This window comes from Trachemys scripta, chromosome 14, assembly GCF_013100865.1.
Source record: "Trachemys scripta elegans isolate TJP31775 chromosome 14, CAS_Tse_1.0, whole genome shotgun sequence".
Classification (NCBI taxonomy): domain Eukaryota; kingdom Metazoa; phylum Chordata; order Testudines; family Emydidae; genus Trachemys; species Trachemys scripta.
Window position 1 is genome coordinate 41,755,773 of NC_048311.1, and position 11,892 is coordinate 41,767,664.

Below are 11,892 nucleotides of genomic sequence, written 5' to 3' on the forward strand. Positions count from 1 at the left end.
GGTGGCCTTTTACTCCAGGTCTGGGGGTTATCCGGACCCTGGTCAGGGATTCATGGTCGGCAGGATGCTGGAGGGTCAGGCCCAAGCTGCCGGGACAATAAGCCAGTGACTTTGCAGGTCCACAGGCAATTAGCCAAGGTTCTTCCTCAGCTCTGCCATTTGTCAGGGTGAAGCTGTACTCTTCAAGGCAGCCTTTCTCTTGGCTTTCTTCTGGGTCAGTGAGCTGGTGCCTTTAGCCCCGGGGGGGCTCTTTGGCGCAGGCTCTCGAACTACAGGACGTGCTCCGCTCCGGTGAGATGAGCCCGTGTCCTGAACGAGCACCGCGGACATACGTTGCTGCCCGGGGACTGTTCCTTCCTAACCAAATTCCAGTTTCTGGCAGTGCTTAGGAAGGGGCTGTCACTCGGGCTGGCCACGAGGAGAACATGGCTCCTGTTCACGGCCACCCAGCTGGCCTGGGGACGTCCGAGGTCCAGGCGACAGGATGCAGGCGATTGAGGGCCTATAAGTGGTATGTGGAGCCACCTGAGGGGAGGCGTGGCAGGTGGTGGGCCGTAAGCACTGCAGGTTTTAACCACGTCTGCTTCTATCTCCATGTCGATACGGAATGCATCAGAGCATGCCCGCAGCCGGGGATGTGGATTTGCAGTTTCAGCATCGTGCATTGGGCTTGCAAGACAGCGTCTACTTCAGCTGGGGGCTTGCAGCTGGGCCCAGGGCGGGATGTGATTTTGCCTCGGCACAGCAGACGGGGAGGGCACTGGGGGCAGCTCATGCCCTGCTTTTGCCCGGGCTGGCGCCCCGAGAGCACACACCGGGCATGGTTGTTATCCACCTAGTGGGGGAACGACCTGGGGATGCGTGCCAGGCTCGAGCTGATTTGGAAGGCTGAACTTTATCAAGAGGATGGACTGCAGCTCTCTGATCTAGGTGCCGCTTTGGTATCTCGGTAGGGGGCTGGCCGAACTCCTAGATAGCCCATGCAGGGTGGGTTGGAGGCAGCTGGGCTGATGTTGACCTATCCTTGTGGCAGATGCCTAGAGCAGGAGCTCACTGATTTAGGCTCCAGACCCAAAAAAGGTAACGTCGCTGGGCTTCCCCTTAAGAGATGGGGCAACATGTCTAACTCCCCTGGAGGCAAATGGGGCAGGACAGTATCACAGTGGTAGAGCCCTGCATGGATACAAAATGTATACTGTGTACAAGTGGCTCGCACGCTCCCGGACAGGAGATGCATAGTGCTTTGTGGAAGGGACTCCTGTCTGGGACGGTGAGAGCTGCTTGCATACAATAGTGCAACCAGGGACAGCTGCTGGTGAGCCCAGTGGTGGGGGGCGGGGGGCGGGGGCTGGTACAGCCACGCTGGAGGAGCTGCCTGCGCGGGGCACTGGCTCCTGCAAGCGGAGGCCTGCTGCCTTCACAGCTGGAGCTCCCAGTAGAGCCCTGCGGCTCCGTGGATATCCCCTTTCTATCCGCAGAGATCTGCATCCGTGGATATCAGTTTTGTATCCATGTAGGGTTCTATCTAGGGGGACTGCTCTGCCAATGCATCTGATAGCAGTGCTGGCTGGGGGGGTCGAGGTTCGCTCTCACCTCAACCCCCGGAAGGCAGGTGGGGAGAGGCGCCTGGAGAACCTCCCAATGTGATGATTGGCTCCCCCCTGCTGTGGGAGCCCCCCAAGAACAGGCAAAGGATCAGTGGGGTGCGAGTGACTGCACTGGGCTGTCCCGCGATGCAGCCCCTTTGAGTAACAAAATCGCGGCCTGGTTAAAACGCATTCCACGGGTCCTTGCCTTCTTCCCTGCGGTGAGCACACCCAGCGGCTGAGTTGGGGCAGAGAGCTGCCAGCAGCACAGAGGTCCTGGGTCAAGGGGAGAGCTGCAGGAGGCAGGGTCACTCCGGGGCTCGTGGCCTGGAGCAGGGGGATCTGTAGAGAAAAGAAGACTCGAGATTGAGGGGAAGAGGGGGTTGACATGCTGATTTTGTGCCAGATGGAGGAAATAAAGCGGAAGCCCCGAGAAAAAGGGTACGACCCAACCTCAAGATGAGGTGTCAGACTTGCCTGGTCTGGGGGGACAAGCCGCTTACAGCTGCAACTCAGCGGAGCTGGGTAACAGGCTCAATTCCTACCACTGGCCAAGAGGCTGCCTTTCCCTGTGCCTCAGTTTCCCCATCTAACCCCCACTTTGGAAAGTGCTTTGGGATTTAAGAGGAAAAGTTCTACCTGTTGTTATTAAATAGAGGGAAGATGACTGACTCCAGTTACTCAATGACTCAGTCAAAGCAACGCCTCGCATTTGTATAGGGGTAGGTTGCCTTGCAAACTGGTACGGCACAACAAGGGCTGGGCAGAGATTGTGGTTTCAATTTGGGGTCGCTGGATCAAGGTGTTCTCACTACATAGCCTGCTGTGTTAAGCACAATCCTGAAAATCTAGGGGCCTAGTGGGATTCTCTTGAACATTGGCATGCCACAAGAGGGGCTGGGGGAGACTTCTCGGGGCTACCGTGAAGTTAGTTGGTCAAGGGCTCCTCAGATCCTGCTACGGAGCTGATTTTAATTTTCAAATTGCTCTAAACCCCAGAGTCTCAAAAAAACTGTCATGAAATCTAGTGCGCCGCCCAAGGTGTGGGGTAGAGACTAGGGGAGGAGAGCACTCACAGAGAGGAATGGAGCAGTTCACACCCCTCCAAGCTCTTTTATCAGGCTGTATATGGGGTGTTGTCATCCAGTTGAGAACACCACATTTTGCTGAATGGGTCACTTCACAGCTCTGCCTTCCTCCTAAGAAGCACAGTCCCTTCCCACTTCGCTAATTTTGCCTTCCAGATGTGCTGCTCCCAGCCCTTTGGTTACCCCCTCTATTCTAGCAACCTTGCCTCCTGGATAGAGGATCAGCTCAACCTGGGGCACGGAGGAGTGAAGAGGAGGGCACAGATGGTAGCTTAGTGGTGATGAGATATTCCCAGGAACCCTCCTTGCGCCTCCCCCTACTGCCAACTGCTTCCTCCAAAAACAATGGAAATTCTCTGCCCCAAAGCTTTGTTAATGCACTTAAATGCTAGCAGCAGGGGCCCTGTGTCCTTCCAGAATGGTGAGTGCACCTTGATTCCTGGGCTTAATATAGGTGTATCTGGGGTCAAGTTTAATGGCCTGTGAGGTGCTGGAGCTCAGACTAGATCATCATATAGTCCCTTCTGGCCTTAAACTCTATGGCCCAGATCCTCAGAGGCTGAAATCAATAGAAATTAACAGCCTACAATATCACTGAGGGTCTGGGCCTGTGAAACCATGGAGTCCAGGACAGGCAGAGCTACGGTAAAACGCATTGAAGGCTAGGAAATGCACAGCTAAGACGTCTGCTGGCCCTGCCCCATAGCCTAATCTCTGCGCTCTTTGAATGGTATTCCAGCCTGCCCTCGACAGACATCACAGCCCTCTACCCCCCTTCCAGGTGACATGGGAAGCTGTGGGGGCAGGGCGGCGGGGGGGGGGATACAGCACATGGGATGTGACACTGGGTGGTCCCCTGAGAGTCCTTTCCAACCTCAGTAACTGATCACACCCACTCTACACCCTGCTTTATCAGACTTTATATTTACAGTCTGTAGCCAGTTTCCCAGCCCAGCTGGCATCTGGGGAAGGCTGCAGCAGGCCCTGCCTGCAGCTACCCTCCTTCTGGCTTCCTACTCTTCCCCCAACCCCCCAGGACTTCCTTCCTGTTTGCTTACACAATCCTAGCGGCTGGGGATAACCCCCCCCACTGTATCTCCCCTCCGTTAACTGGCCTCCTCTGCCAACTGCCTGACCAATGTGGTCCCAGTGAATAGATACTGGTGGAGAGGGTGCTGAGTTAGCCTGACAGGAGACAATGTCAGACCATGTCGTCACTAAAATGCAGTGGCTTCTAGAATTGGCTTAGGGAACCCCAGCTGGCTATGCCTGGCCTACATTTGACCCACCTCACCATCAAGTTGACCGACGTTCCCACCCTTACCCTAAAGCTTCCCAGTAGCGCACCCCGGTGTGCTGGCACGGCTGCAGATCCCTGCAGCAAGACTAGAGCGCTGACTAGAGAAGTGTTGCCTAGCGAATAGAGGACAGGACTCAGGAGGCTGGAGTTCTCCTCCTGGATCTGCTGCTGCGTACCCTGGGGCGAGTCCGATCCCGTCTGTGTGCCTCAGTTTCTCCAGCTGCGCAATGGCGATCGTGAGACTGAGCTGCTTTGTGAAGTGCTTTGAGATCTAGAGATGATGAGAGCTAGGAGTTATTATTTGCAGTGTGTTGCTGTAGCCGTGTCAGTCCCAGGGTATGAGAGAGACAAGGCGGGTGAGGTAATATAATTTTATTGGACCAACTTCTGTGGGTGAGAGAGACAAGCTTTCAAGCTTACACAGAACTTGTCTTCAAGTCCGGGAAAGGTTCTCAGAGTGTCAGCTTGTCTCCTTCACCCACAGAAGCTGGTCCAACAAAAGGGATTATTGCATCAGTTTAAATTCACTCTCAGGTTATACCAAAAAACACTTTCCCATGTAGAGCAGGCCTGAATGGAAGCTGAGCCATTAGGAAAATGAGACCCATGGAGTCTGACTTTCAAGTGCTCAGCACCTTTGAGGCTGGATGCTCCATGAAGTCAACTAGGCATTTTGCTGTTGCTAGCGATTTTTACATGGGAGATGTTCAGATGTTACAGTGATGAGTGGGAGGAGATGATGCTAAGGTAAGGAGGTAAACAGATGTGTGTGGGGATGGGGGCATGGATGGAGGGGTGGAGAGGTGGTAGGTAGATAAGTGGGGATGGGTAAATGGAAGGAGTGGTGCGTGTGGACAGGGATGTCTGAATGAATGTTTGGTGGATAGATATGTGTGGGAGTGGATGACAGGTAGGTAGATAGATATGCATGTGGATGGAGGGGGTGGAGATAAGAGAGTGGATGAAGCAGGGTGAGGATGGAGGGAGGGAGGGAAGGAAGGAGAGAGGGCGTGTGGACGGGGGGGCGGACGAGGGGATGGGAATTGGGGGATGGATGGACAGGGTGGGGGTGGATATGGGAGGGGGTGGACAGAGACTCTGAGATGGATGGGTTAGATTGCTCTGCACTCAGCATTCTGGGCCACTTATGCAAATCTGGCCCCTCAGCAGGTGCTGAGCCCTTTGGAACATTCCAGCCCGGCTGTTGGGGGCTGCAGCACGAACATAAAAATGGCCACACTAGGTCAGACCAATGGTCCATCTAGCTCAGTACCCTGTTTTCTGACAGTGGCCAGTGCCAGGTGCTTCAGAAGGAATGAGCAGAACAGGGCAATTATCCAGTGATCCATCCCCTGTTGTCCAGTCCTGGCTTCTGGCCATCAGAACTTTAGGGACACCCAGAGCACGGGGTTGTACCCTGTCCATCTTGGCTAATAGCTATCAATGGAGCTATCCTCCATTTTGTGAACTCCGTTGCTCTCCGTTATAGTTTTGGTCTTCAAAACATCCCCTGGCAATAAGTTCCACAGGTTGACTGTGCGTTATATGAAGTATTTCCTTTTGTTTGTTTTGAACCTGCTGCCTATTAATTTCATTGGGTGACCCCTGGTTCTTGTGTTATGAGAAGGAGTAAATAACACTTCCTTATTCACTTTCTCCTCACCAGTCATAATTTTATAGACCTCCATAATATGCCCTCTTATTCATCTCTTTTCCAAGCTGAAAAGTCCCAGTCTTATTAATCTCTCCTTATAAACATGTTGTTCCAAACCCCTAATCATTTTTGCTGCCCTTCTCCGTACCTTTTCCAATTCTAATATATCTTTTTTGAGATGAGGCAACCAGCTCTTCACTCAGTATTCACCATGTGAGCATACCATAGATTAATATAGCGGCATTATGCTATTTTCTGTTATATTATCTATCCCTTTCCTAATGGTTCCTAACATTTTGTTAGCTTTTTTGACTGTCACTGCAGATTGAATGGATGTTTTCAGAGAACTATCCACAATGATTCCAAGATCTCCTTCTTGTGTGGTAACAGCTAATTTAGACCCCATCATTTTGTATGTACAGTTGGGATTATGTTTTCCAATGTGCAGTGCTTTGCATTTATCAACATTCAATTTCATCAGCCCTTTTGTTGCCCAGTCACCCAGTTTTGTGAGATCCCTTTGTAACTCTTTGGAGTCTGCTTTGGACTTAGCTGTCTTGACACTAATTTTGTATTATCTGGAAACTTTGCCATCTCACTATTTACCCCTTTCCCCAGATCGTGGATGAATATATTGAACAGCACTGGTCCCCCCAGTACAGATCCCTGGGGGACTCTGCTATTTACCCTCCTCCCCTGTGAAAAATGACCATTTATTCATACCCTTTGCTTCCTGTCTTTTAACCAGTTACTGATCCATGAAAGGACCTTCCCTCTTATCTCTGACTGTTTATAATGGCACACATCACTTCTGATTGCTCTCCTCCCTTCCTCAGAGGAGAGTTTACTAGAGAAGAGAGGCGGACAGGGCGGGGTGCAGGAGCAGAGGGATGCCAGGCCAGGAACCCTGGGGCTATGACACAGCGGAGAGGGAAGGGGGGTTGGGGTGGAGACAGATGAATGCCTTTGTCTGGGATTGCTCCACTTAACTGCGTTAGCATCCAAATGGGCTGTGCCCTTAGCATTTCTCTCAGCTGGATGGGGCCCATTGTTCCTTATAGGGCTGGGATGATCCAACCCCTCCCCAGAAGTCAATGGGAATCTGGGAATCAATGAGGAATCTCCCATTGACTTTAATGAGTTTTGGATGTTCTGCACCTTGAGTTGGCAAGGCCAAGGGCTAGGAAGCCAGGGGAGTCACATACACCAGGAGTCACATGCTTCATAGCTTGTGAGGCCAAGCTCCTTGCAGCCCCAGTGGCTTCTTGCATCCTTCCATCCTCCCCCCCACCCCCCACACCAGCTCTTTCGGTGCCACTCCCCCCGCCCGCATGCGTCTGATGAAGTGGGTATTCACCCACGAAAGCTTATGCTCCAATACGTCTGTTAGTCTATAAGATGCCACAGGACTCTTTGTTGCTTTTTAAAGGCTCCCAGGATTTCAGGGATTCTCTGCATCCCCCCTACTCCTTGCCAGTAGCTGTGTGTGCTCCCCATTCCCACCTTTCCCTCACCACCCCGGGGCTCTATGTGCCGCCTCATTCCTCCCATACCAGGGTCCCCCATTCTCCCCCAATGGCAGAGGCCATGTGTGCCCCCTAGTCCCCACATACCAGCATCCCCCATTGTCCCTACCCCTCAGGGGCTCTGTGTGCCCCCCATTTCCCTTATCTGCAGCAGTCTCCCCCATTCTTCTCCCATGGCAGGGGCTGTGTGTGCCCCCAAGCCCCCATACCAGCATCCCCCATTGTCCCCACCCACCAGGCTCTGTGTGCCCCTCATTTCCCTTATCTGCAGCAGTCTCCCACATTCTCCTCCCATGGCAGGGGTTGCGTTTGCACCCTTATTTTCCCATATCAGCGTCCCCCTGTTCTCCCCACCCTCCAATGGTTATGTATGCTCCCCATTTCCCTTGTCTCCCCTACCAGGGTCGCCCATTCTTCCCCCATGGCAGTAGCTGTGTGTGCCCGTCATTCCCCCATTACCAGGGTCCCCCATTTTTACCTTCCATGCCAGAACATTAAAAACAAAGCACAAGGCCCCTAATCCTGGAGAAATATGCTTAATTTTACTACTCTCTGTGTGTATGTGAAAGAGAGAGTCTGAATTAAGCACATGCATAAGAGACCCTCACCCTGGATATTTTTCTGAAAGCTTCAGCACCTGGAGTCCTGGGATTCAGTCAGACTCTCAACTTGAATTTTTTTAGAAAGTAATTTTTTTACCCCTTAGTGTTGCTGAGAAACCTTAAAAATGTAACCCAAAGTGCCCACTAAGGGCTCAGACCAGGAAGCAAATAAAATGAGCCCCAAACTGATTGTTGTTGCTGTTTAAATCATGAGTTTAAGCCTGTCCCATAACTTCTTTGAGGCCTGACTTCTGATTTTTCAATGTTTGGCATTTGTGGCACTACTAGTGTTAGCAGGTGGGATGCCTTTGTTTGGATTTAACCATCCCCTAAGAGCCTGGATGCTGGCGGTACGTCTACACTGCAATAAAAAGACCTGAGTCCAGGTCAGCTGATTCAGGCTTGCATCTCGGACTACAGATGTAAAATTGCAATGTAAACGTTCAGAGTGAGGAACCCGTACCCCAGCCCAAGCCTCACTGTCTACAGTTACACAGCAATTTTATAGCCCTGCATGCCGAGTCAGCTGACCTGGGCCAGCTCTGTGTCTTTTATTGCAGTGATGTGCCCTGGGAATCAGGGAGTGAAACAAGTTAAACTGACTTATCTTTTTGTGTTGTACAGAAATCAAAGGGCAGAAATGAGGGGGGGGGGGGGGTGGGGGGGGGGGAGATCACCAAGATTTTAAAAAGCCCCATTAGCTTTAATAATTGCAGAGGCTGTAGGGAACCCAGGGACAGAGTTTTGTTTTGGAAAATATGATTGCTCCTAGATTTCAAGGCCAGAGAGGACCATTCTGATCATCTAGTCTGACTTCCAGTATAGCAAATCAGTGGTGCCTGCATCCAGCACATGCTTTCTGGCTGAGCTAGGGCAGATCTGTTAGAAAGAGACACCCGGTCTGGGTTTAAAGACTCCAAGTGATGAAGACCCCATCTCTCACCTCCTCGTGAGATGTTTCTGTGGTTAATGACACTCCCTGTTAGAAACCCAAGCATTATTTCTTGTCTCAATTTATCTAGATTTCTCTTCCAGTTGTTGGATCTTGTTAAACTTTTGTGAGTGAGACTGAAGAACCAGAAATCTCCCGGGTAGACTGTATTGCCAATCCAAAATTGGGGGAGGGATAGCTCAGTGGTTTGAGCATGGGCCTCCTAAACCCAGGCTTGTGAGTTCAATCCTTGAGGGGGCCACTTAGGAATCTGGGGCAAAATCAGTACTTCATCCTACTAGTGAAGGCAGGGAGCTGGACTTGATGACCTTTCAAGGTCCAGTCCAGTTCTAGGAAATAGGATATCTCCACTAATTCACTTTTATTTATTTTATAAAATGTTCAAAAATCATGAGTCAGGCTCATGAGATTGGCTTTACAATCATGAGATTATGTACAAATAATAAATATTGGTGTTCTTTTAATTTGCCTTCTGCTTTTTGAGTCTTTAGGGTGCACTGGGGTCACATTTTGAAGCTTTGTCCACAACCATGAGGGCTAGAAACTTCATTTTTTTTTAAGAAGGAATGCTGAAATCATCACGTATCCACTTGACTCTAGGAGCTGGGGCTTTAAGGAAAACAATCATTATCGTGAGACTCATGACAAAATCATGAGAGTTGGCCACACTGGTAGGTACTTATAGGCCATGATCAAGTCACCCTCACCTGGTACCCTTCCCTAAAGTTAGTTAAATAGATCAAACATCTTTAATCTCTCACAGTGAGACAGCTTTTAAAAACCTAGAATTGTTCTTGTGGCTTTCTTTGAATGATCACTGATGCTCTGTTTCACAGCCACCCTTTCATTATTTGCTACCGACTAGGGCTAGGCAGCAGTTCTGTAGACAAGGACCTAGGGGTTACAGTGGACTAGAAGCTGGATATGAGTCGACAGTGTGCCCTTGTTACCAAGAAGGCTAATGGCATTTTAGGTTGTATAAGTAGGGGCATTGCCAGCAGATAGAGGGATGTGATTATTCCCCTCTATTCAACATTGGTGAGGCCTCATCTGGAGTACTGTGTCCAGTTTTGGGCCCCACACTATAAGAAGGATGTGGAAAAATTGGAAAGAGTCTAGCGGAAGGCGACAAAAATGATTAGGGGGCTGGAGCACATAACTTATGAGGAGAGGCTGAGGGAACTGGGCTTGTTTAGTCTGCAGAAGAGAAGAGTGTGGAGGGATTTGATAGCAGCCTTCAACTACCTGAAAGGGGGGTTCCAAAGTGGTTGGAGCTCGGCTGTTCTCAGTGGTGGCAGATGACAGAACAAGGAGTAATGGTCTCAAGTTGCATTGGGGGAGGTTTATATTGGATATTAGGAAAAAAAATTTTCACTAGGAGGTTGGTGAAGCACTGGAATGGGTTCCCTAGGGAGGTGGTGGAATCTCCTGCCTTAGAGGTTTTTAAGGTTAGGCTTGACAAAGCCCTGGCTGGGATGATTTAATTGGGATTAGGTCCTGCTTTGAGCAGGGGGTTGGACTAGATGACCTCCTGAGGTCCCTTCCAACCCTGACATTCTATGATTTTATGAAATCAAAGTTCTGTTTTTGGAGAGAGTGTTGAATTCAAGGGGGCCTAGACTTTAGTCTGGGTGAATCTGGAGTGAATCAGGAATGACTCCAGTGAGCTCAACAGGGCCAGCCCCTGCTCTGGGTCAAACCAGAGTGACTCCAGAGTGACCCCACTGACCTCAGCAGATTCATTAGAGTCACTCTGGAGTCACTCATTATTTGTCCCCTGAGGGAACTGGGTTTCGCTTTCTGTTACAGCCAGCCAGCAAGGGAGCCCTCAAGTTTTTTGGGAGTGGGGGGATGGAGCCCCTCCCGCCTCCGGGAGGAGAAAGGAGCAGGGCAGCGGGAATTTAGGAGAAGGTAATTGGCCTCATCTTCTGCCAGTCATTGAGTAGCTGCTAAGGTAATTCATAAGCTGATTGGTTCTCTCTCCTCTCTGTCCCAGGATTCCTCCCGCCTCCTCTCGAAGCTTGGAAACCTACAGGGCCTAACCTATGTTAATCAAATAAGTTCCCGCCCTCAGGGATGGCTTCGGTGGATGATTGGCCTCCAGATCCGTCAATCACTGACTGTTGCCGTTTGCATGTGGAGGGGCGGAACCTTATTAACGGATCAGTCTCAAGCACCTTTCATGCTCTACCCAGGCGGGCAGGCCTCGCCGAAAGCGGATTCGCTCCCATCTCCTGTCAGTCTCTGCCTATCCTGCCGTCATCGGGCAAACGAGGGAGCGGATTGGCCTGTCTTCCTGTCATTTCCACGCCGCCCCTCTCCGCCCCACCGGCGCTCCGAGTCCCGCGATTGGTGCAACCCCCAGTCGATCGTCCTTTCTCCCGCCCTACGCAGAAACTTAAGGTGACGTCCTCCGCCCCCCTCGCCTCCCAAAGGCGGGTGGATTGGTCGGTTTGACTGACTCTCCCCGTGCCAGAACCGCCCACAAGGATTATTTGAGCGCTGATTGGTTCGAAGGTAGCAGCCATTTTTTTCCCCCCAGTAGGAGGAGCGACGGCGAAGGACGCGCAGGAGGCGGGGGCCTTATCCCTCTCCCTCCCTCTCTCTCTCTCGCAGCGTGCGTGTGCGCGCGCAGCTCCCCTTGTCTCTCAGGCTTTGTGCAGCGGGGCCCCGAACGCTCCATCGCCGTTAGCAGCAGCGGCGCGCGCGCGGCCCTCCCGGCGAACGTTCCGTCCTCAGCGGCGCGCGCGGCCCTCCCGGGGAACGTTCCACCAGCGGCGCGCGGGCCCCGCGTGCAGCTGGAGCCGGGAGAAGCGGGAAAGGGGGAGCGGCCGCCATGTCGGGCTCGGCGGCCTCGGCCGAGGCGGGCGGCCCCGGCGGGGAGAAGCGGCCCGAGGCGCTGGAGGTGCTGGAGAAGTGCGGCGTGTGCCGCGAGCGGCTGCGGGCCGAGCGGGAGCCCCGCCTGCTGCCCTGCCTCCACTCCGTCTGCCGGGAGTGCCTGCGGGCCGAGCCGGCCGCCGACGGGGAGGCCGCCAACAACAAAGAGGAACAAGGTGAGCGGGGCGGGCGGGGGCGTGTATGGGATGCCTTGGACACTGGGTGCCGGGCCGGCGGGAGCGGGCATGGGGGAGGCTGTGCAATGGGCGGAGGGGTGCTGGGCCGGCGGGAGCGGGCATGGGGGGGG

At 52.5% G+C, this 11,892-nt stretch overlaps 1 protein-coding gene across 1 annotated transcript in view; it reads left to right on the plus strand.

Annotated features, from left to right (window-relative positions):
• Positions 1 to 11,320: 11,320 nt before the first annotated feature.
• The window catches only part of TRIM28 (tripartite motif containing 28), a gene marked incomplete in the record, with an annotated part of 57,403 nt that continues 56,831 nt past the window's right edge, over positions 11,321 to 11,892 (plus strand). The window contains 1 exon segment of the mRNA XM_034789282.1: positions 11,321 to 11,724. Within this exon segment, the coding sequence (XP_034645173.1) occupies positions 11,545 to 11,724 (180 nt within the window).